Below are 25,832 nucleotides of genomic sequence, written 5' to 3' on the forward strand. Positions count from 1 at the left end.
AGTGACACATATACTTCAATTTAAATTTCCTAGAGTATCTATTATATGTTAGGTACTGTAATTGGCACTGGAGATTAAAAATGATAAAATATATAGCTCAACACAAATAAGAAAACAAAGCTGTGAAGGGAAAGGATTATAAAGAACTCAAAATGCTTATGTTGAGCAAAAACTTGATAGAATAATCCCTCTCTGTAAATTTTCTTTAAAACCACATGAAACACTATACTATAAAGTTGTAGTAAGAATAACGATAAACAAGCAATAACCAAAATATACTGAGTGCTTATTTTTAGACACTATCCTAAGTGCTTTTTTATAAATGACCTCAATCCTTGTTATCAACCTTATTAGGTGAGAATTATTATCCCCATTTTACAGATAAGCAAAACTAAGGCATAGGGAGGATATGTAACTTGCAAAGGTTATTATTTTTGGCAGTATGTATCCAGAGCCCATATTCCAAACCTCCAAGCTGTATTGTCTCAGTATAAAGATACAAACCAGATCCACATAAAGTTTGTGAAAGGCGTTGCCTCTGGCGATGGAAGGAGAGCGGTGAGATCAGGGGAGGGAACACAGGGGAACTCCAGTTTATCTGTCATACTTTATTCTTTAAAATTAAACCAAAAAATTCTGCTTCCTGTATGAAAGAGGGAGCAGTTATCAAATTGTAGGTGGATTAATTTGATAAGTGCTCTGGTCAAAATACAAAAAACAGCTACTTGAGGGTCATATAGAGATTGACCAAAACCATACAATTTTTGTAAGGGAGTCACACCTGAAGCAAGTGACTGGCCTAGGGTAAGTTCCTGATTTTTCGTGGTTTTACCTTGAGGGCAGCCACAGTTGTAGCATCAGAACCAGGCAGCCAAAGTGCCAACAAAAGGACCATCTTTCAAGCCAGAGGAACTAGGAAAAGAGGACAGGGGCAAGAAGAGCTGCCAGAGGAAGTGGGGAAGCCTGGAGACAGCAGAGAAAGGGAAACCCTAATTCTGTGTTTAAACTTAGCTCAAGTCTCTGGCTGACCCCCAAACCATATGTGCATAGGAAAGCTAAAAGCAGCTTCCAACTAAGGCTTAAATTAAAGAACTGAATTGAGATCCGATCTTCTGAACTGACTGCCTTCCCACAGGTTTGACTTTATGCTATTTGAGTCTAAATGATTTAACTGCCTGTTAAAACAAAAACACCAACTCTTTCCTGAGCAACATAACAGAATTCAGAGTCCAACACACCATTCCCAATGCCCAGGGTATGATCTTAAGTTACTTGCCATATACAGAGCCAGGAAAATGTGTCATTCTCAAGGGAAAAGAAATCAACAGAGGCCAGCCTCAAAACAACCCAGATGTTGATTTATCAGGTCTGGTTGTAAAAGAGATATTACTGTCAAGTGAAATAAAGAGACACTCATAATCAATGAAAACATGAGAAATCTCAGCAGAGTAACAAACAGAACTTATTGAAAACAAATGGAAATTTTAGAACCCAAGTCCACAACTTCTGAAATGATAAAATTCACTGGATAGGCTTAAGAGCAGAATGGAAAGAACAGAGGAAAACGTCTATGAACTTGAAGACAGATCAACAGAAATCATTCAATCTGAGGAAGAGAGAAAAATAAGATTGAACATTATGCTAAGCGAAAGAAGCCAACAACATATTGTGTGGTTCTACGTATACGAAGGTGCAGAAGAGGCAAATTATATAGAGAGAAAGCAGTCCAGTGGCTGTGTAGGGTTGGTAAGACGGAAAGTACTGCTAACAGGTTCTGGTTTCTTTTTGGGTTGATGGAAACATTCTAAACTTAGATTGTGGTGATGGCTGCAAAACTCTATAAGAAAATTAAAAACCAGTGAAATGTACACATTAAATGGGTGAATTTTATGGGGTGTTAATTATATCTCAAATTTAAGAAAATTGAAAAAGATGAAGAAAGTTTCAAGGATTCATGGGACAATTTCAAAAAGTCTAATACATGAGTAATTGGAGTCCCAGGAGAGAAAATTGGGCAGAAAAAAATATTTCAAGAAATCATGGCAGAAATATTCTCAGATTCAGTGACACATATTTGTAAATTTACAAATTCAAAAAGCTCAGCAAGCCTCAAACAGGATAATTTTGCAGGGAACCATGTCTAGACACATCACAGTCAAACTGCTGCAAACCAAGACAGAAAACCCCAAAGGCAGTCGGGAGAAACAACATAGTACATACAGGGAAAGGATTCAAATGACCAGAGTTCTCCACAGAAACCATGGAAGACACTGGAACAACACCTTCAAGTAATGAAAGGAAAAATCCCGTCAACCTGGATTTTATATCCAACAAAAATATCCTTTAATAGTGAAGAGGAAATAAAGGCATTTTCATTTTTCATATAAAGGAAAACAAAGGGGGTTAATTACAACCAGACTCGAACTGCAAGAAATGTTAAGGGACTTTCTTCAGGCTGAAGAGAAATGATTTCAGAGGACAGGGGAAAGATGGTGATGCTGAGGGAAATCATGAGTTCAGTTTTGGGTATGCTGAACTTGAAGTGCTTGTAGGAAAAGTGAAAGCTGGAAATACAATCTGGTTCAATATAAGTGGAGCAAAAAACAAAACAAAATTGGAATAAATGAAACTGTCCAGGGAGAAGGTACAGACTGAAAGGAGAAGATGGCCAAATACCAAATCTTGGGCCATGTCAACACTTCAGGTTAGGTAAAGAAGTGGAGTTCACAAAAGCAATTATGAAGGAATAAAGAGAAATACAGATAACCAGAGGGAGTGGTATCACAGATTCCAAGGAAGAAAACAATTTTCATGAATTTTAAAATAACTTGCCAGAAGTGTCAAATATTGAACAAGTAGAAGGCAGGGTGGTTTCAGGAAGGGAGATGGAATGGCTTGAACCAAACTGAGATGAGGACATTTAACCAGGTTTTGATTACTCTTAAGAAACTTAGAAGAGATAGGAAATAAGAAAGGATGATAGCTGGGCTTCCCTGGTGGCACAGTGGTTGAGAGTCCGCCTGCCAATGCAGGGGACACGGGTTCGTGCCCCAGTCTGGGAAGATCCCACATGCCGCGGAGCGACTAGGCCCATGAGCCATGGCCGCTGAGCCTGTGCGTCCCGCAACGGGAGAGGCCACAACAGTGAGAGGCCCGCGTCCCGCAAAAAAAAAAAAAGAAAGGATGATAGCTGAAGGAGAATACAAGGTTAAGATGTTTCTTTCTGGACAGGCCACAGATATGCTTGAGTTTTTCCTATGGAGAAAGAGCCAAGAGAAGGAAAGCTTGAAGACAGAGGAGCTGTGGGGATGTAAGTGATAGCATAAGGTCTTGGGGAGGATCAAGAATGTTTCTTAACCTTAGCTGCACACTGGAATTCCTTGAGGAATTTTAACAAAATAGACGCCTGGCCCACCCCCTAGAGATTCACACTTAATTGGTATTTTAAAAAACCTCCCCAATGTGTATAACTGAGTCACTTTGCTATACAGAAGAAATTAACACAACGTTGTAAATCAACTATATTTCAATCAAAACAAAACAAAACAAAACACCTCCCTAGGTGACTAATGAGTCAGGGTTGAGAACCAGTGCCCTAGGAAGAAGGATTCGCCTTAAACTGGAGAATGAAGAATGAGAAAGAAGGTGCAAATTTGAAGATAAGTTTGTAGGAGGGGAAATAGAAAAACACTTATAATTATTTTTAATTACTCACTAGAAGTTCTAACACCCATTTTATCACACAAAACACACATCTGTGAGCAACTGACAATTAGAGATGAAAACATTTTCCATGTTTTCAGGTGGTAGATATTTAGGGAAGGCAAATTCCACTAGTATAACTATGTCCTTTAGGATTATTTGTATCCTGCCCATGTAGGGCTGAAAGAACTGGATCGTGATCTTTCCTACCATGTTACCTACAAAAAACCACCCCCAAAAAAACCAACCCACTAAGCATTTATATGCTCCTCGGTTTTGTGTTTTGGTGTGTGTGCATTCACATCTCACTTCATTTTTTTTTTTTTCTGTACGCGGGCCTCTCACTGCTGTGGCCTCTCCCATTGCAGAGCACAGGCTCCGGACACGCAGGCTCAGCGGCCATGGCTCACGGGCCCAGCCGCTCCGCGGCATGTGGGATCCTCCCGGACTGGGGCACGAACCTGCATCCCCCGCATAGGCAGGCGGACTCTTAACCACTGCTCCACCAGGGAAGCCCCTCACTTCATTTTTATGCTTACAGTGTTTTTGTGAATTTGGAAATGAAGGTCCTGGGAGATAAAAATGACTTTGCCCAAGAATTTAAAGGCAGAAAGCAGAACAAAACACAGGGCTTCTATGTATGGCTGTAAAAGTATGTCCTGCACAAGAACACTTGGCTGAGGGGGTAAGGCCTAAAATCTGTGTTTTAGCAACCAAACGATGAGGCCTTGGGGGCAGTGTCCAACCAGACTAATTCACACTAGGGCACCTGTGAACTACTGGGAGCCATGATAAAGGTTACCACTTTTTCTACTAGACCACACTGGCATAGATTCAATGCACAGTTTTAAAAAGTAAGTAAAGGGACCGAAAGATATGGTGTTTCCCTTTTCTATTACCCTTTAAATAAACAAATTTACTTTAAGTACATTTTCATGACTTTAAATTATTTTTATAAATTTACAATAAACTCTGACACAGGAGTGTAGTAAACTAGAACACAAGCATACCTAACTTTATACAACAGATGTGTTAATGAAAAGTTATGCAGAGATAAAAACTATGTCATGTATTTCCTCTTCAAGGTTCCAGTCTCAACAGCAATCAACTGACCTTTTTTTAAAGTCCAAACCAGCTCAACAACTCAGTTTAGTACTCCTGAGTGCTCAGGTGAATAAACAAAAACATTCCTTTTAAAAATAGAATATTTTTTAATGATAAAGGGAACTATACTGTTTATTTCTATTATTCCGAGATTAAAATCAGATTGATCAGCCACTTCTTTGAGATGAATGTTTGCTGTCTCACTCTTATTTAGTGAGAAACAAATGGAGGAAGGAGAAAAGAAAACAAAAAAAACAGAAATGAAGAGCTCATTCAGATACCCCTGCTAAGTTTTTCCCCGGCTACTATAGTACTGTTCTGTATTATAGCCCTCTTTCTTATAATCTTCCTTCTCCATTATAATAGTTAAATAAATATAGAAAGATTGTGAGTAAATAACAGTTGAAAACATACCAGGGAACTGGGCCATTTAAAGTAATTACGTGGTAAATTTTTTAGGTAAAGAATCATGTCCAGTTTATCAGGTTTCCCACCCAGCCTCATACTCCATTTAAATTTTACAAGTAGAGTTAAAGTAACTATTTTACAAATGGAGTTAATCAGTGTCCAGTACAGGCTTTGACCTCAAAGGCCACTCAAAGTTGAACAGAGGAATTGTGGCTATTTGTGAATTTTTACCTTATCTGCAAGATTACAGAAAAAAATTATCTGAAGACACTTGACTTTCAGAGACAAGCTGGAGATAATATCCATTAGAATGGGACTAAAATCCAACTTAATTTCATTGAGGTTTCCAAGTCATATTAAGAATCTCAAACATCTATGTAGGTAAAGGAGCAACTTTGACAGGGGAAAGGGTGGAAACAATTACAGCTTATTATTACTTCACCATGAAAGAGGTTAAGGAGATGAAAGAGGGTAAGCATATACCTACCTTTCTCAAACTTAGAAAAGGCAACTGACTTTAGGCTGCACTGATGACCTTTGCATGTTCCAATCAGCTCACCAGCTTTTACATCCCAAAATTTGGCTGTTTGATCACCTGCTGCTGTAACCTTTCAAAAATAAGGTTTCACAGTTTAATAAAGCAACCCTTTACCAGTGTTTACCCAGATCCCAATAAAATGAAAGTCACTTACAAGCTTAAGTTCACCAGGGACCCAGGCCAGGTCAAAGACAGCATTCCAGTGAGCCATCCATTCTAAACAAAGAAAATGGTGAATGTGAACTGTCTAAACTATGTCTTGTGGTAGCTATACCAATAGCTGTTGAAGTGCCTTGAAAGCTGTAGTGAAAAGATCAGTGGTCAGCACACTCAGATCCATAGGCCAAAGAGAATTTGTGGACTTGCACACATAGCACATTTCCTTCATTACCCCATAAAACTACCGTTTGATATCAGATTGTTTTCCATGAGGGTATATATTCTCTAAAATGGAATCTTTATGAAACATTCTCAAAAATCTTCATCATGCTCTCTGTATGGAGTTTAAAATACTTTGGTTTGACATTCAAAATTCTGCTTGCTTCGGCCGTATCTCTTACTGTTCTCTGTATATCCTATTCCAAAAAAACTGGAGCGCTCCCTATATGCTCATTATATCCTATGGTTTCCTATCTCTAGGCCTTTACTAATGCTTTTCCCTCCACCTGGAGTGTCCTATTCCACCTCCACGGGTCTAAATACCACAGTCTGCCTCAAATGTCCCATCCTTCATGAAAAATTTTCCTCACCTTCTTTGATACATAAGAGCTCTTTGTGACACCTGCGGCGTTTTCTTTGTATTTCCTCTACATCATCTATAGCCTTTGTTTTACTTTAGTTATCTCAACACTTGACTTACTAGTTCCAGATTATTACCTTCCTAAGGTCAGTGGAACTTTGCCTTATGTATGTCAGATGTTTGTTCAATATAAATATTTTAAAGCAACATTTCCCCACATTCAGTATAATATAACAAATTTTAATTTTTTTAAAAGAAAAACTGTTTTTAATCCTAAAATGTATTTTTCTTAACTTTCAGTAAAGGCTTTGCTGCCGTTAACAGTTATCGACAGAAAGGCAGTCCACCATTTACTTTCAGCCTGGCCCCTAAACAGGCTTAATCAGAAGTGAGTATCACTGAGAATTTATTCAAATAGTAACTTCCTTGAGGCTTTATGAATTAAAAATGTTCAGACAGATATTTTAGACCCCGACTTACCTTTGACGCACTTCTTTCTACTGGTTTGTGATTCTGTGTTATATAACCTAACGAAGCCTTCTTCATTGGCAACTGCTAGTATATGCTCCATATTGGGAGCTAAATAAGAAATAAAGAATAAAATATATAAAGAGTAACAAAAAAATTTAAAGCTGAGTTTAAATCTATATAAACAACAAAATATAAATTAACTGAACAGCTACAATCTATTTGAAAAGGGGTAAGATGATTCTACCCAAATAGCACCTGCTATGGTAGAGAGGTTTTTCTGAATTAAAGATGGCTGAGGGATTCCCTGGTGGCGCAGTGGTTGAGAGTCCGCCTGCCAACGCAAGGAACACGGGTTCGTCCCTCGGTCCGGGAAGATCCCACATGCCGCGGAGCCGCTAGGCCCGTGAGCCATGGCCACTAAGCCTGCGCGTCTGGAGTCTGTGCTCCGCAACAGGAGAGGCCCGCGTACCACACACAAAAAAAAAGATGGCTGAAAATTTGCCATAATACCTAATTAAGTAAGTGACTCAAAAACACCAATCCTCAGGTTTCCCTGGTGGTGCAGTGGTTGAGAGTCCTCAGATAATCTCTTATTTAAAGAAGGGCTGAATCAAGCATGGTAATTAAACAAGACAAAAGTGGTACTGGCCAATAGCAAATAAAAGCATATGATATAGGCATGGCAAATAAAAGCATACGATACAAGCCACCAGCAGGCTGAACCTATTAATTTTATATTCCCTTTTCACAATTTTTTACTTTTCTTTTCTTAAACTTTTAACAGCAGGGACAAGTACTCTATTTCTGTTAATATGTTCCCCAATGCATTGTAGAAAGAGATAGATTCAAACAGGTCAAAAGGGGCAAAAATTTTCATGATGGCTGAACCTTTGCAACCCTTTCCGGATATGAGTTATAAAAACAAACAAACAAACAAGCAAACAAAAATGGTGCTATAAGAATCTTATCCCTTAGCAGAAATATGTAATTATGCATAGAGATTAAGAAAAGTCTATTTCATAAATCAGGGGAGAACAGTTATTAGAAAAACTCTATCATCTATCTAATTTACTTTTTCTTGAAAGGGAGACACCCCAAAATATTTCCCCTCTGAAGAGTGAAATAGATCATTTCTGACCAAGCCTAGCTTATACAGTAGTTCCCTTACCAGAAGAGAAGGTGCATCCAAAAGGAGGAACTGGGGCTCCTGTTTCTCCATAAGAAGTGTGCTCATCATTATAGTTGCACTGATAACCAGTAAGAAGGGACTGTAGAGGGTATTGTGAAGACCATCCTAAGGTAAGACAAAATTCCTTATAGAGTTCCAATATATCACATTTCAGTACTTTTAACAAATGCAGAGGTTATAAATTCATTTCTAAAAACTTTATATACTTAAGTATAGATCCACTCATTATCCATGGCCCTCTAGAACACAGTTTCAGGTATTTTCCTAAGGGGTCCTAAGGAAAAAATGAAAGAGCACTCTCAGCTTCTGGTGAGATACAGCTTTGGGCTTATCATCTTAAATGGAGACTCGTGCTAATACATTTAAGACTGCAAGAAACAAGTGGCCTTTGCACATTAGAAAAGATCTTACCCCTTCCCCCACCCTTTGGAGACAATCACAAAACACAACCACAAAGACTACCACAACCATTAAAACTGCCATTCTCATCAATTAAAATTTTATGTTTTCAGAGTTTCTAAATCATTACTGCAAACTCAAGTTACTAGCAACATCACACATAAGCCAATGGTCAGAGAGTTAAAGGAAATAAGGTATGTCAATGTGCCTACTGTAGCCCCTAGTATACGAGTATACGAGAGAGGAAGAAATTCAGGGTGGAGGGAAAGTTTATTCTGCTTGGGTCAGAAAGCTGATGTGTACTATGGTCCTAAAATAGTAAACCATCTTGATTTGTTTTATCATTTTGATATGTGGGTCAACATATTTTAAATATATAAAAGAAACATTCATTCAATATATAGTTACTGAGAACCAAATGTTTTAGTAAGCATGGGAGGAAACAATGAAGTTACAATCTAGAGAGCTGTCTAAATAATTAACAAACACTCTCATACTTTAGGGTACTTTCAATTCTCACTTTTCATAAAAAAAATACCATTGGGAGAAGAAATCTTAGCCTGATATAACCTCAGATAAATCTGGTTTTGCATGTTCATAGAAATAACCTGAAGAAATGCAAACGAGGCAAATAAATTCGGTCCAGATTTAGTAATTATTCCTGGGGGTATTACCTTAAGGCTAGATACGATTGTAAACAAGCCATTAAAGACCACTAAAAGAAGAATATGAATACAATAATTAGTTATGTGGTCGGGTTCACAAATATCCATCTACAGAATGAATTTTAAAACAAAAGCCTCTGTTCTAAAGTTATATAAACATACACTTGTAGTTTGGGATTAAAAAAACAAAACCAAAAACTAATGATCACAACTCATGAATTCAAAAGGAATCTTGAACAGTTCAAGTGGAACTGAAGATGATAAGCTCTGGAGACCTAAATTCTTTACAATTAAACAGTGACCCCTCAACTCTGTCTCATTGCCTACAAACTATATCCAAACACCAACAAATGGCCTAACGTGGCTTAGTAACTGGTCCCTATTTACCCCTCCACCTCTGCGACTGTGACAACACACACTTCATGGACAAGCCCCGTAAGCTACTTTTGGATCCTTATTGTTCTATTCTTGTTTCCAACAAGAGCGTTTCCCTCACAACACTCATTTGGAAAAGACTATTATTTCTTCAATGCACAACTTAAGCCCCTGGGGTTACATGCAGATTTTTCAAGGAGAATGAGAGCTGTCGGAGAACTAATTTCCAGATACTCAACTTCCATATATATATGTATTTCTAAAACTGACCTGTCTACAATGTCGAGGTCGAACCTTTTCCCCCTCTTCATCACTACCTTTCTTCCACTTTTCAAAAGAAAGGCATTTCCATGACCCAATCTTATACCTTGCATTGACTCAAGGTACAAAAACTCCTGGGACCCCATTAACAGACAATTGGATAACTCCTTTAATAAAGGCATCATAAACACCCAAATCCATCTCTTTAAAACATAGACTTTCAATAAATTTTTATTTTGCTTAATTATTTATTGAAATTAGTAATCCATATTGTTTTGATCAACGACATACTACTAAAAATAGTAATGATAAGTCAACCCAGAAGAAACTTTTAACACTTAGAGCTTTATGATCACAGAAAACATCAATTTAAACATATTTTTTTACACAGAGAAATAAGATAGCGTGATCAATAAAATGACTTTTCAAGCTTAAAATCAAATCACATTAGGATAAATTCTGTGGGAGAAATAAAGTAGTAATAAGCTCAAGGGGAAAAAACAACTATGTAGAATATCTAGCAGTTAGAATTAGTTCATACTTTTCAAAAATGATTGATGTGATTATTAAATCACTACAGTATTTACAGTCTATTAGATACATTTTAAAGACTGATGTAGCAGTAGCATTTTTATTTAAAAAGGTCATCACTCACAATATGGCCAGAGATGACATCCTTTGCATCTGTTTAAACTTATGATAAAAACTTTCAGATACCAATTTAAAAATACACAGAAGAGTAATCAGTTTCCATTTCAGAAAGATCATTGGCAGCAATGTGGAGGATAAACTGGAAAGAGGGAAACTAAGAGGACATTTGGGAGACTTGTTACAGTTCAGACAAGAACATATTATGGCCCAACCTAGGGAAATAGAATGGTAAGCATAGGACAGATCCAAGATATGGTGAAGAGGCAAAATCAGTGGGGATCCCGAGGAGGAAGGATTAGAGATTTTAAGGGGACTTCTCTGAATGCGTATCTTGAGGAAAATGGAGGAATTCTGATTGACTCTCAGGTTTCTGACTGTGAAGACCAGTTTAAAATAATGAGAGCATTTCCTAATATAGGTAATATAGCAGGTTTGGGGAAAAAGTGAGTTCGGTTTTGGGTATTTGAGTTTGAGATGCTTACAGGACTGACCATCTGGATGATACAACTCTTACAGGAATGGATGTAAAGTATAGGGAATGGAAGGTTGCAGGTAGTAATAGAAGAAACCCTGGTTACAGCTATGATCACCCATGGGAGTAGGTAGAAATAGAAAAGGGGCCTAGGATGGAACACCCTCATGGAAGGGGAAAGAAGAAGATGGTCCTATAAAGTTCAGTGCATTATATATAACAATGAATGAATTTCAGTGCCTCACACATAACAACGCATGAGTATTTGGGGGCTCAGGGGGGGCTGTCTCAAAACATGCCACAATGGCATATTGATTATTTTGCATTGAAGTTGCTTGAGAAGCAGCTGATACAAGAAGGAAACTCTGACCTCCCTGTCTCCCTGAAAAGGACCCCCTAATATGTCAGAGATAGGGAATTCAGAGCCAAGAAGCGTGTGTAAACAAACCTTGTTACTTCTTTTATTTTACTACCTGAAGCCCAAACTCTGTTTAGATTCTTCACTTAGTAAGCATCCCAAACCTAAGTTTCTTTGTCCTGTCAATTCCTCACAAATTTATTGTTTGTTTTTTTTTTTTGTCTGAAGAGTATAAAAGCTGCCTTGCTTTGGCCATTTCTTAGTCCCATTTCTATGAGACCTCCATGTACATGAATTAAAATTTGTTTTTCTCTTGCTAATCTGTCTTGTGTCAATTTTATTAGTCCAGCCATAAATACTCAAGAGGGGTAGAGGGGAAAATTTACCCCTCCCTGATAAGTATTTCTGAATTAGAGGGAAAAGGGAAGTAGACAGGATGTAGAATTAGGAGAAAATCTGTTACAAAATAAAGGCTTCACAGCTTGCTCCAAGTCACACAGATTAAGTAAGGAGTGGAGGTGGAATTAAACCTCAGCAAGTTTAACTCCAAAGACAGAGATCATAACTACTATGCTGTACTGACACTCATAACAGAAGATAGAGAAGTATCTTAAGCAAGGTCACAGGAGAGACAGAAAGAGAAGCATTTAGAGTATAATTTAAAGAGGTAAGGATGGTGGGGTTTTAGATTGGAGGCAGGAAAGTGGAGGAACTACTCTCCAGTCTCCTTCTCAATATCCTTCTCCTAGACCTATGCCTTAAATACAAAAAGTTCACTTCTCACATTATTTTCTTTCTGTTTTTCACATGGTTTCAAGCGGAAAGACCTAGTCCGTCTTTAAATGAATGAGATTTCATTTGCAGCCAAGCTTAGTCTGGGTAGTAATTCCCTTATCAGAAACTTACCAGAAAGTTTCAGGTTGATGACACCCAAACCTAAGCTCAAAATTCTTATTGCCAATGTTTTAATATAAGGAACTTCAAGAACTGGAGAGAATAAATCAGTTATCTATACACTAACATGGAAGTATTTCCAAGTTTTACCGTTAAAGAAACAAAACATTTTTATCCCATTTCTGTAAATGACAATACTTATTACCTCTGGCATTGAAGAACATTTGGAATAAGATACTTCAGTCTATTAATAATGGTCATTTCTGGGAAATGTGCTTATGGGCATTTTTCGCTCTATAACTACGAGTTTTTATGCTCATGTATTAATCAGGAGGAAAAAATTCTGACCATGCTAGAAGCAGATGTTCTGTCTTCTCTGCTTGACTGAGTTCCTTAACAGCGGGTCATAGTCACTGTTATATATAGCAAAGAGTAGGGCTCACTAAGGTTCCACAACAAATGAATGAATTAATCAATGAATATGAGTCTTGACGATCTCACATAGCTGTGGAGAAAACCACACATACTCCCATGAACGCGTTTTCCAGTTAATGTGCAAAACAGACATAGCCGTAATGGAGGCCAGTTAACTCAGCGTCCCTCCCTCCGTCAGCCTACACTACAATTGAAAAAATCCCGATTACGACTAAAAGTGTCTCGAGAGCACGAAAGTGCAGCTTTCTTCAGTACTCTTCGCTAACACGAACTCACTCTGCCTGTGGGAGAACTCGGCGGCTGGGAAACAGAACTGGAGTCGGCGTTGGTCCGAGGTGTTGTTCGGGGGGAGGTGAATCCCGCCGGCAACAGGCAGCGGTTAGGGCCGTTACTCACCATTTCTCGGGACGCCAAACTGGGGCTGGCGGAGTACCGAATTGAAGAGCATCTGGGCCGGAGGAAAACTTTCAACTGAGAGAAAAGCCGTGGAAATGCCCCCAGATTCAGCAGAAATCTTATGTGGCGTCCCTTAGAACACGACTAGTTATTGCCTCCAACTCCCGCCACCGTAAGCCCCGGCCACCAAACTCCCCGCCAAACTGACGTCACGCCCTCTGATTGGCTCCCGCCGCGGCGTCCGGGCGCGTCCGAGTCACTTCCCCCTTCGAATCCCCGCCTCCTTTTCTCCCAGCCGCGGGAACCTGGAGTTCCTGAGCTCCCTGAGCGCCTGCGCGGGGGGCCGCAGAGGCACTGGCGAACGGCGGGGAGACCAGAGCGCATGCGTAACACGGCTTGACAGAGCGCGGAGGAAAAATCCGCGAGAAGGTGGTGGAAGAAGATGGCGGTGCCGGGGAAGAGTTTGCAATCTTTCTGAATAGGCTAGTCGAGTAACTGTTCGGGTCATGGCGTCAAACTCAACTAAGTCTTTTCTGGCAGATGCCGGCTATGGCGAACAGGAGCTGGATGCTAACTCTGCCCTTATGGAATTAGACAAAGGTATTCGAAAGAGCGGGCTGAGCGGGTGAAACGCATGTGGGGGGAAGTGGCGCCCCCAGGCGGTGGTAGCCTCGGGAGAAGCCGGGAAGGCGCATGCGCGTATCTTGCCTGGGCCGGGGCAGGCGCTGGCGCCAGTGCTTTTGGTGAGTCCAGGGCTTTTGCCGCTTTGCGAGATTGCCGGGAAATTAGAGCGTTGTTAGATTGGCCTCGTACAGGTGAAAAAGTAGCGAGTGGGGGCCGTTTTGACCACTTGAGGGCACAGTCTCCCGATTTTCCAAGCAGTTTCTAAAAACGATAAATTGAAATTGTGAAATTATTTTTCAGTATGTTCAGTTGAGACCAGGTCTTCACCAAGGGTGCTGAATAATAATCTTGCACCAACTTATAACGATTCATTTGATTTCTGTAATTCTTACCTGCCGGTTATTAGGCAGGTTAAAAATAGGGCCAAGACCATCCGAAAATCAGAGCCCCTGCTCATTCTCTGCAGACGGATTCCACGAGTTCTATTTCCTTACGGGAGGTGGAGTGGTGGGAGCTTGGTGGAGTGGTGGGAGCTTGGTGTAGTAGTAGGAGCTTTGGATAGACTGAGTTGAATTCTCATATCGTTCATTTTATGATCCTGGACAGGTCACCTAAGTTAACCTAACCTTGTTGTTTTTTCTGTGCAAAGTGGGTAAAGTACCATTGAGCTAGCAAGATTGTTGTAAATGTTGTGATATAATGGTATGCAAAAGAAGCCTTTATTAAATGCAAAAGAGATTTGCCTTCTTTCTTAGATATGGATATGGGAGGCATGGGCAGATGCTTGTCAGTAAAGAACTGAAGTATTAAAATGAAACCTTTGTTTTCAGTGTACTTAAATGATTTTTATTGAATGGGGGAACCATTTTGTCACCTGGTATGCAGTTAATTTTTAATTAACTACAACCAGTGTGTAATATATTAAGAACTAGAGGTTAGAAGGATTTTTCTTAAAGTCCACTTTGAGCCACTTCCCAGCTCTCCGACTTGGACACTATCTTATACTTTCAGGGGACTCTTTATTTTGTTTGTTTTTTAACCTGTAAACATTTACAGCGGGTTCGTCTAGATAAGAGTTTCTCAGACTTTTTAAAAAAGCTTTTAACTCCTTTTGATCAACATAAAAATGCCACAGCACTCCAATGAGATATTCCTTTGGTTGAGTCACAGTATCTTTAGTGCAGGTCCATCAGCCAAGAAAATGATGTTGAGCTTTGATTTCTCAACAAATCTATGAGGACTTTTCCCTCTAAAATGTAAAGTCATAACATTAAATGTGTTTTTTTTAATAAATTTTATTTTTTTAATTTATTTTTTGTAGTTGAAGTATAGTTGATTTACAATGTTGTGTTAGTTTCAGGTGTACAGCAAAGTGATTCAGTTATACATATACATGTATCTATTCGTTTTCGGGTTCTTTTCCTTTATGGGTTATTATAAAGTATTGAGTATAGTTCCCTGTGCATTCTTTCTTTTTTTAAAAAATTAATTAATTAATTAATTTACTTTTTGGCTGTGTTGGGTCTTCGTTTCTGTGCAAGGGCTTTCTCTAGTTGTGGCAAGCAGGGGCCACTCTTCATCGCGGTGTGCGGGCCTCTCACTATCGCGGCCTCTCTCGTTGCATAGCACAGGCTCAGTAGTTGTGGCTCACGGGCCTAGTTGCTCCGCGGCATGTGAGATCTTCCCAGACCAGGGTTCGAACCCATGTCCCCTGCATTAGCAGGCAGATTCTCAACCACTGCGCCACCAGGGAAGCCCCTAAATGTGTTTTTTATACACTACATAATCTTTTCCTCCCCATTCTGATATTTCCTTCCTTATTACCCTCTTAAGAGTTGCAGGTCTGGATATCTAATATTCCTACTAATTCTGTAAAGACATTTTCTACCACTGTGGTCCAGGTGGACTCATCCCATAATGACAGTAGAGCAGTGGTGTGGAACAGAATTGGGATGGGACTTTGAAGAAATGAGAAATCTAGAATTGTTTAATTCCGAAAAACTTGAAGTTGTAGTAAGAAAAAGTATAACACAATTTTTCCTTCTTAAAAATTGGAATAGGAATATTTCAGATCTGTAAGAAATATATAGGTGGCTATTGAGTGTAAACCAGGTGTCTGTCCTAGATACTAAGTGATGGTGTTAAGTCCTCCCAGCAGTGCCTTGGGTGAGTATTTTACAGGTAGAATTTGATGTGGGGTTACTTGAATGCATGGATGCTCCACAGATACTGAGGGACTACTGTAGTGAGGAGGCAATTGTATCAGTAACAATCCAGGGAAAAGAGAATAGTGGCTTGGGCCAGGGTGGTTACAGTGAGGCTGTGTGAAGTGCTGAGGTTCTGTGTATATTTTGAAGGTATAGCCAACAAGAGTAGCTAATGAATTGGATGAGAATGTGAGAGTTAAGTAGTCAGGAGAAACTCAGAGGTTTTTGGTCTGAGCTACTGGAAGTATGTATTGCCATTTACTGAGTGGATGAAAATCAGATCAGTTTGAGACTGTTAAATTTGAGATGTCTCTTAGACATCCAGCTGGAGATGTTGGGTAGGCAGTTAGATATACAGATGTGATACTTGAACTACATTATAAAGAAGTATCTGTAGCACTAGTGTCAAGAAATACACTTGGGAAATGGTGCCATTTATAACCTGTTATATGTTTATAACCATTGCACTTTGTTTTGAGCATTTTGAGCAAGCGTGGCAGTAAGCAACTTGTTTCTGATCTCTCTAGGAATATATGGATGCTCTTTTTTTTTTGCAGTACACGGTCCTCTCACTGTTGTGGCCTCTCCCGTTGCGGAGCACAGGCTCTGGATGCGCAGGCTCCGCGGCCATGGCTCGCGGGCCCAGCTGCTCCATGGCATGTGGGATCTTCCCAGACCAGGGCACGAACCCGTGTCCCCTGCATCGGCAGGCGGATTCTCAACCACTGCGCCACCAGGGAAGCCCATGGATGCTCTTTTAAAGCTGACTTAACTCTGTTCATTTAGGATGTAGTTAGTAACACAGAAAAATCATCATTCATATAATAGCCAATAAGTCATTCAACAAATATTTACTGATCATCTACACTGTGTTAGGCACTCAGACTTGGGGCTATATTAGTGAACAAAGCAGCTTTAAGAAGCTCACATGAGGCAGACAGGGCTAGATCAAATATGGCCTTGTTAGGACAAGAAGTTTGGATTTATGCAAAGTGCATTGGGAAAACATTGAAAGTTTTTAAGCAGAGGACTGACATGGATTGGTTTACATTTTTGAAGGTCACTTTAGCTCCTATGTAGAGGTCGTTTTGCCTTCCCTTTTTAAAAGTTTTAAGCTGATAACCATGCTGCCTGAGCTGTGAAGACAGCAGAGTTAAGTGTCAAATCAAGTATAACTTATGTATGTATGACACATTTCATAATCAATCATTTCTATAATATAGGCATTACAAAGGACATATCTCCCATAATATACTCAGTGTAACTTTCACTAATGTAACTTCTACACTGTCAGTCTAAAGATTTTTAAGTCAGCTGATGGGAAGTTGTCCCAGTGATTTAGGAAAACTTATGCAAGATCTCCTTCACCCTGGGTGAAAAGGAGAGTCTACCTTAAATGACGTCACTCAGCCTATCTGCTTTCTGTAAGGTTGGCCTTGTTGGGGGGGGGGATGAGATCCAAGAGCAATGGGGAAGAGAGTGGTTTCCCTTTCTTGCACCTGGGCAATGAGAAGGAAGGAAATGTAAGGGGGTAGAGTTGCTGTCTGAGGTGTTGGTGAACTTAATGTTGCATGGAAAACTTGATGGTATGTTCAATGAAAAAGTTAATTGTGAAATAGGAAATTGATGTAAATCAGGACAACTGTCTGTTTTCCCTTAGATGCTGTCACTTCACCTATGTTCCAAAACATCTGAATTCTCAGACTGTGGAAGAGACCACAGGTTGCTTTTACTCTAGAGGTCCATATTGGTACAGATGTAGTTGGTATTATGATAAACAAATATGAGGCCCTGTGAGTATCCCCATATCGCCTACTAAAGAGGGAGGTCTCTGCAGCCACGTTTGTACCAAGTGACTAATTCCAGGCCATAAGTGATTCAGAAGTGGACATGTGACCCACACTGAGTCAATCAAATTCTTTCTCTCGAGAATCTGTACTACCAGACCAAACTTAGTGTGGCAGTATTGAGAAGTGGACCTGTAAGATCATGTAGAATTAAGGTCAGACTCTTAACTCAAAGCCACATAAAAACCAGCATTATAAAGGACTGATTCTTAAAGCCTGGCTGGTGATCCCTTGATGGACTATGAACTGATCCAAAAATCCAAGGCCCTTCTTTAGTTCTTACTGAAATCCATAGACTCATTTTTACATATGGCTAAAAGCTATTATCTTGTAACTTACAAAGTAAGTTATTAAATATTCCTAAAAATTGGTATTCATAAAAATAATTTGTTTATGATTCTAACTCAGTATTTGTGCATATTGCACAATATTGCATACATTCTCACCACGTATATTTACAGATTCTAAAGTTATTATTAATGCATCATCAGTTGAACTGACTATCCTATTAGTTGTTTTTATTCTTGCTTTTTAAATATAATTTACTGAGATGTTACTGTGATCAGTTTACTAAACTGTTGTGAGATTGCCTTGGTATAATGTGTGGTGCATACTTGTGTTTGTATTTCTCCCCTCCCCACCTCATTTTTAATGAATAGACTTTAAGATGTTATGGTTTAAGATGTTAGGGTATTATGGTTCCATTTTGAATCATTCTCACCCTTTAGCTAAAGCAAATGTATACAACAAATTCTCCTAAAATGTGCTTGTGTAGTAGTGTGTATTAGCGGTGTTCTTTGTAGTGGATATTAGTCATATTGGTGGTCACTTAACATCTTGTGAACATTCTATGCTTGAGGAATGGCCCACACCACAAGCACTGTCTCATCAAGGTGGAAGCAAAAGCTCACTTTCCTAGTTTCCCTTTTAAGAGCGCAGGAGAGAATTCCCTGGCTGTCCAGTGGTTAGGACTCCACGCCCTCACTGCCAAGGGCCCAGGTTCAATCCTTGGTTGGGGAACTAAGATCCCTACAAGCGGTGCGGCCAAAAAAAAAAGCACAGGGTGTGAACTAGGCTCTGCCAATCAGACAAATCTCCTCCAGGCTCTGTGATTTAGTTTAGAGATGCAAGAAGGCAGAGTTGAAGAGTACTTGCAGTTTCCTTGGCAGCATCAGTGGCTGCAGTGTCCATAGTGTACAGTAGTAGCAGCAATGGCTACTACATTCCTAGATGATAGGAGAGCTAATTCTAGCATCTGGTGCTTCCCAGCAACAATAGTTTACCTCATCTAATCAGTTTGGCAGTGTGGAGTTAGGTGTTCTTAGGAGTTTTGCCTTGAAACTGCTTATTACTTTAATAAACACTCAATAAAAACTCATTTCCTGCCTAATCATCAGAGTTAGCTTCTGTTGCTTGCAGCTAAGAACTCTGACTGATACATGCTACCTAGCAATGTATGCTGTTTTGAAAACTTGATTGATGTATCACATCCCAAGTTTACCATAATTTATGTTATTTCTCTTCAATTCCTTGGAATTTGTCATCCCTCAGAATTATACCACTCTGAAATCCCATTCAAGTATCTCTTCTTTAATCTTAACCTCTGTCCTCTAGTTGCTTGCTAGAAATGCATTTTAGCATAATAATTAGGACCAGATTGCCAGGATTTGAATTCCATCTCTGCCATTTATTAGCCGTTGTTTCTTAGGCAAGTCGCTTAACTATTCTTTTTTTTTTTTTTTTTTTTTTCACTTAACTATTCTTTACCTGTGTCCTCATCTTTAAAATGGGAATTATTGAATAATACCTAACTTCTGTGAGTATAGTGAGAGCTTAATACATGTAAAATGCTTACTAGAGTATCTGGCACAGAGTAAGCACTTAATATGCATGATCATCATCATGATTAACTGCTACTTTAACCATTCTTTATTTCATTCAGACCTCAGTATACTTACCTCTCTACTTCCCTTACCTCTCAATCCCTTTGTGTTTTTACTTCTTTATCCAGCTTAGATTTTACGGTCCCTCATTTCATTAATTTCATTAAGTTTCTTACCAGTACTTTAAATTCTCATCCAAGGTTCTATTTTAGTCATGTGTGCCCAAAGGCAGCCAAAAATTGCTGGAGAAAGTCATACAACTTGGTATGTGGCTTTTATCAGAAATGACACAAACCCAAACTGGCCTTCAACACAGACCTGCAATACTACAATGTTTCTTTAGTCAGGATTCTCCCACCTTCTTTAGTGACATTTCAGATCTTTCAATTTTCAAAAAAAACCCCAAACCCCAGAAATCCTGGGTTTTATGTGGAATCTCATTTCATTTTTAATATTTGACAATGAATTCAAAACCTTTGAAAACATTGTATCATAAAGTTACTCTTAGGGCCAGATTCAGCAGCCTACTAGTTTTCAGTCAAATAAGATTAAGTGGCAGAGGATAGCTTGAGGATCTACTCGCCTACCTTCGCAAAACAGCTAACTAGATGCGTGGGCCCCCCGTAGAGATTTGGTAGGTTGGAGAGGAACCCGAGCATAGACATTTTTGAAAAATTTCACAAATGTTTCTGATGCAGAATCAGACCTGATAAACCACTAGCGTAGCAAAATGTTCTGCACATTTTAAATGAGAAAAACGTTTAGAATAATGAATTTCATTGCTGCCAAATGGATTTTGACTGAATAAGCAATTTATGGACAACTTATTTTAGTTCTTCCTAGTCTGCCTGCATGTTGCAACTAAGTTGAGCACTGTTTAACTCCAGGCACTGAAAAGGAAGAGATCTCTGTTGCTTTGGTGGGAGAATAAAAAGTAAAATGTAGAAACAGCAATCACATCCTTCCACAGTGGGTCTTACGGTGGCATTCTTATGATCATTGGTCTTCTGATCAGGGTATTTTTCCTCAGATTTGTTGTAGCTAGCAACAGAAGTACAGTGAATAACCTCTTAAACTCCTCTAAGAATAAGATCTGCTTGTGCTGAGCTGCTATTTTCAGGTGCTTGGCTTATACTGGAGTTGGAATTGGCCTAGAGCAAGCAAGCTGGGTACCATACTGCCCCAGCCTAGGATTGTTGCTGCATTGCAGGCCTTAATGCACTTCTCTCTTCTCTTGTACCCTAGCTTCTGACCTTCTGAGCCAGCCTAGCTTTTCATTTCCTCTCTCATAAAACTCATATCAGAAAATAAGCGAGACATTTACTATTCTTTAGCTCATGTACCCTGATGGCTCTGTTATGGGAATGAGGGTCTACTTTATCTTAAAGAAATAAAATTTGACCACACTAGAGAAATCAAAACCTTTCTTTGACCAGATGCAAAATTATCTTTGGTACATTTTAAATCAGCATGTTTAAGTAAATGATTTGGTCTGTGGTTCTGTTTTTAAAGGGAAGGTAAAGTGGATCATATTCTGTTGAGGAGACTCCCTGTATGTAGAGCACTTCCTACTTTACCTTTTTCATTCCAACCAAGGTTAATTTATTACAAGCAGAACTTTACTATCCTTTGTATCACTCAACTCTTGAGAGAGAGAAGAGAAGGAAACAAGTCCAATTACTGTGGGTTCCCTTCCCCCAGCACACGTACATAAGCACACATCTCTTCCTTCTCTGTTCTCACACCTCCATCCTCACACTTGCCTTTCTTTTTCTCCCCTTCCCTTGTGTCCTTCAGTGCCTTATCTGTGTGTCCCTTGACCCCTTTTTCAAGGATACAGGAGCCATTGCCAGTAACCTACAGTGTCTCTGTTGGTACTGTGCATTTAGTGGGAAGAAGACTCCTACATCTTCTAGTGACAGTTCTTGTGTGTATGGAAGTTGGTGGGTGAGGGGTGTAGGGAGAAGGGAGCAGACAAAGAAGGGGTATGTTCTAAATATCTCAGTTAGAAATTAGAGTTAATTTTGAATTAATTTTCCCAGAGGAACTTTTATTGTAAGTGGTTATTAGATTATGGAGTACTATGAGTACTGATAGTGCTATATTTTTTCCTATGAGGAAATATTTTCCAAGTACCAAATAACTAACATGAGTGTACCTAGAACTTAACTCATTAGTAAGTTGTAGAAATTGCATGTGCAGATTTACTTTGTGGTTGTCTTATGTATTGGAACAAAGTGGCAACCAGTAAAGAGCCCTCTGTCAACTGGGGGAAAACCACACAATATAAGAGCTGTGATTTGAGTTTTATTCAGTGTCTTACTGAGGACTATAGCCTTGGAGACAGCCTTCCAGATAGCTCTGAAGAACTGCTCTGAAGAGGCAGAGGGAGAGGTCAGTATACATGTGATTTTGGCTAAGGAGTATGTGCAATCCAACATATGTCTCGGTAGAAGGTTACTGCTAGTCTAAGGAACAGATATCTCAGTTAATGATTTTAGTGCTTTTCTAAGTGTGGGAAGATGCAAGAATCTGGGTTCATAAAATTTTTTTTTTTCCTGAAATGTAACTATCTAAGGGCCTGTTTTGCCTGTTTTCCCTAAAGCACAGAGTGCCTCATCTTGTTCTTTGTCCTAAATTCCTTTCAGGGTGTGCTGTAGGTCAGCGACTTAATCTTTGTAGAACTGAATGGCAAGTGACATTCCTTGTTTTACACCTCAGACAAACATTTCCTTTGTCATTTTTTAACAGTGAACAAACTTTACTGAACAGAGATGTTCTAGGGCACTTATTCTTGTGCAGATATAATCAGCATTTTGTAAATGGCAAAATACTAAAAGAAAAATATTTGAAGGTGATACTGTTAATTCCATATCAAGATACTCATTCTTAATGAATTTTTTTAAGGATTGAATATTAACTCCTTTTATTTGTTGGATTTTTAAAAAAATCAGATTCATTGAGGGAATTCCCTGACGGTCCAGTGGTTAGGACCTGGCGCTTTCACTGCTGAGGGCCCAGGTTCAACCCCTGTTTGGGGAAATAAGATTGCACAAGCTGTGGGAGGCGTGGGGGAAAAAAAAAATCAGATTTCATTGAGGTATAATTTGTATATAATAAAATCCACCAAATGTATGCAGTCATGAAACCACTACCTAGAACAATTCTTTCACCCCCAGAACTTGCCCTGTGCCCCTTTGTGGTCAGTTCTCTTTCTTTAGCTTCTGGCAACCACTTTCTGCTTTCTATTCCCATAGTTTTGCCTTTTCCAGAATGTCATATACAGTAGTCTTTTGGGACTGACTTCTTTCACTTAGCATAATGATTTTGAGATCCACCCATGTTGTTGTATCAGTAATCGGTTTCTTTTTATTGCTGAGTATGAGTCCATTGTATGGACCACAGTTTGTTTATTCATTCACCAGTTGATAGACTTGGTTGGATTGTTTCCAGTTTGGGGCTATTACGAATTAAGCTGCTGTGAACATTTGCATACAGATCTTTGTATGGACAGATGTTTTCAATTCACTTAGGTAAATATTTGGAAGTAAGATTGCTGAGTGTATAATAAGTGTATATTTACCTTGATAAGAAATGACCAAACTGTTTTCCAAAGAACTGTATAGTTTTGCATTTCCACCAGCAATGTATGAGAGTTTTAGTTGCTCCATATCCTCTTGGCACTTGGTATTGTCGGTCTTCTTTGCCATTCTAATGGATGTGTAGTGGTGTCTTACTGTGGTTTTTAATTTACATTTCATGGATGACTAACAGTGATGAGCATCTGCTCATGTGCTTATGTTTGCCGTCCTTATTTCCTCTTTAGTGAAATTTCTCTTCAAATCTTGCCCATTTAAAAATATTAAGTTTTCTTTTTATTGAGATATAAGAACTGGGCTTCCCTGGTGGCGCAGTGCTTGAGAGTCTGCCTGCCGATGCAGGGGACACAGGTTCGTGCCCTGGTCCAGGAAGATCCCACATGCCGTGGAGCAGCTGGGCCCGTGAGCCATGGCCGCTGAGCCTACGCGTCCGGAGCCTGTGCTCTGCAACGGGAGAGGCCACAACAGTGAGAGGCCGCGTACTGCAAAAAAAAAAAAAAAAAAAGTGAGATATAAGAACTATGGATAAAGTTCTTTAAATATAAATTTCTATAAATATTTTCTTCCATATGTGGCTTGTTTTTTAATTCTCTTAACAGTATATTTTGAAGAGAAGTTTTTTGTTTTAATAAATTAATTAATTAATTAATTTATTTTTGGCTGCATTGGGTCTTTGTTCCTGTGCACGGGCTTTCTCTAGTTGCAGCAAGTGGGGGCTACTGTTCATTGCGGTGTGCGGGCTTCTCATTGCGGTGGCTTCTCTTGTTGTGGAGCATGGGCTGTAGGTGCGCAGGCTTTAGTAGTTGTGGCACACGGGCCCAGCAGTTGTGGCTTGCGGGCTCTAGAGCTCAGGCTCAGTAGTTGTGGCACGCGGGCTTAGTTGTTCTGCAGCATGTGGGATCTTCCCGGACCAGGGCTCGAACCCGTGTCCCCTGCATTGGCAGGCGGATTCCTAACCACTGTGCCACTAGGGCCACCAGGGAAGCTGAAGAGCAGAAGTTTTTAATTTTGATAGAGTTTAACTTATCACTTATTAATTTTATGATGTTTTTAATCTAAAAACTCCACTTTTTTTTATGTAAGAATTCTTTGCTTAACCTAAGCTTATACAGATTTCCTCTGTATTTTCTTCTATATAATTTATAATTTTAGGTCTTACATTTAGGTCTATGGTTCATTTTGAGTTAATTTTTGTATATGGTGCAAATTAAGGATTGAGTTTCTTTTTTTCTTTTCTTTTTTTAAATTTCCCTTCTGATTTCTTCTTTCACCCTTTCACTTCTTTCAGTGATTCATCTTATTGATTATTTATAAGTGTGTTGCTTAATTTCCAAATATTTGGGAATTTTTAAATATTTTTCTCTTACTGATTTTTAATTTAATTCCATTATGATCAGAGAACATACATAGTATGATTTCAGTCCTTTTAAATTTGTTGAGGTTTACTTATGGCCCCAAATATTTTATCAACTCAATCTTTTTTAAAAAATAGTTTCTTTTTCATTATTCTATATCTAAAAGTGACACTTTACCAAATTACTATTTCATATGCCATTTTTTTTTTTTTTTTTTTTTTTTTTTTTGCGGTACGCGGGCCTCCCGCTGTTGTGGCCTCTCCCGTTGCGGAGCAGCAGGCTCAGCGGCCATGGCTCACGGGCGCAGCCACTCCGCGGCATGTGGGATCTTCCCGAACCAGGGCACGAACCCTTGTCCCCTGCATCGGCAGGCGGACTCTCAACCACTGCGCCACCAGGGAAGCCCTCATATGCCATTTTTATTTTTGAAAAGGTAATGAGTTACAATTGTACTTTACTTAATTGTTAAGAATGATTATTACTTTACTGTGTAAATAATTTTACTCTAATACTGTGTTGATATTTGCTATTTTTGCCTTATTGTAGCCACAAATTTGTAAACTGTTCTTCCCTTTTTATGCTCTTCATAGGTCTAAGATCTGGCAAGCTTGGTGAACAGTGTGAAGCAGTTGTCCGCTTTCCCAGGCTCTTTCAGAAGTATCCATTCCCCATTCTCATCAATTCTGCTTTCCTAAAGTTAGCTGATGTTTTCAGAGTTGGGTAAGTCTTTTTAAGGCCTTGTTGTCCTAAAGCACATTGTTCATATTTCTTTATTTTATATTGTGGTCTGTATTCTTTTTGGCTTTTAGGACTTCCACATGGTTCATTACCATTTTAATGGATGCACATGGCAATTTGCAACAAATTTTGGTGTGAAATTTAATGGCATTTTAAGCAAAAGTGAAGGATATAAGTCAGAGAGTACTTATTTCTTTGGGGGACAGGATAATTCAAAATTAAGACAACCTTAATATATTATTGTATATTTCGGAAATATCTGTGGCTTTGTGCAGATAGTTTGGAGAAGTTTCTGATTTAACAGTTTATTTTATAACGTGAAATTACATGTTACATGAGATTATGGGTCACTGTGAAGTGCCTGAAACATGTAAGTAAGCACTGAATATACACCTATTTTTTTCCCTCTGCCATTCCCTCTCCCACTTCTTTCCGCCCTTCTCCATGCATTCACGTGCTTATACACACACCAGATCAGACTTGGAGAAATGATGTTGTAGAATTAGCTTGAGAGGAAGATGA

The 25,832-nt window shown here is 39.1% G+C and overlaps 2 protein-coding genes across 6 annotated transcripts in view; one reads left to right on the top strand and one right to left on the bottom strand.

Moving 5' to 3' along the window:
• The window catches only part of DTL (denticleless E3 ubiquitin protein ligase homolog), a 40,218-nt gene extending 26,956 nt beyond the window's left edge, over nucleotides 1-13,262 (bottom strand). For 2 of the 3 annotated variants that reach the window (XM_032638318.1, XM_032638328.1), the window contains exons 1-5: nucleotides 13,058-13,218; nucleotides 8,131-8,256; nucleotides 6,972-7,070; nucleotides 5,907-5,968; nucleotides 5,702-5,822 (exon numbers count right to left, since the gene is read on the bottom strand). In XM_032638318.1, the coding sequence (XP_032494209.1) occupies nucleotides 5,702-5,822; nucleotides 5,907-5,968; nucleotides 6,972-7,070; nucleotides 8,131-8,256; nucleotides 13,058-13,109 (460 nt within the window). In that variant the 5' untranslated portion in view covers nucleotides 13,110-13,218. Of the gene's footprint in view, nucleotides 1-5,701; nucleotides 5,823-5,906; nucleotides 5,969-6,971; nucleotides 7,071-8,130; nucleotides 8,257-13,057 lie in introns of all 3 variants that reach the window. The other variant, XM_032638338.1, reaches the window with a different exon arrangement.
• A 78-nt stretch (nucleotides 13,263-13,340) lies between these two features.
• Nucleotides 13,341-25,832, top strand: part of INTS7 (integrator complex subunit 7) — a 107,955-nt gene continuing 95,463 nt past the window's right edge. For 2 of the 3 annotated variants that reach the window (XR_004350821.1, XM_032638308.1), the window contains exons 1-2: nucleotides 13,459-13,657; nucleotides 25,163-25,292. Coding sequence is in view for 2 of the 3 variants with exons in the window: in XM_032638308.1 (XP_032494199.1) it covers nucleotides 13,564-13,657; nucleotides 25,163-25,292 (224 nt within the window). In the remaining variant the exon portion in view is untranslated. Of the gene's footprint in view, nucleotides 13,658-25,162; nucleotides 25,293-25,832 lie in introns of all 3 variants that reach the window. The other variant, XM_032638297.1, reaches the window with a different exon arrangement.

This window comes from Phocoena sinus, chromosome 1 (assembly GCF_008692025.1).
Source record: "Phocoena sinus isolate mPhoSin1 chromosome 1, mPhoSin1.pri, whole genome shotgun sequence".
NCBI classification, from domain to species: Eukaryota; Metazoa; Chordata; class Mammalia; order Artiodactyla; family Phocoenidae; genus Phocoena; species Phocoena sinus.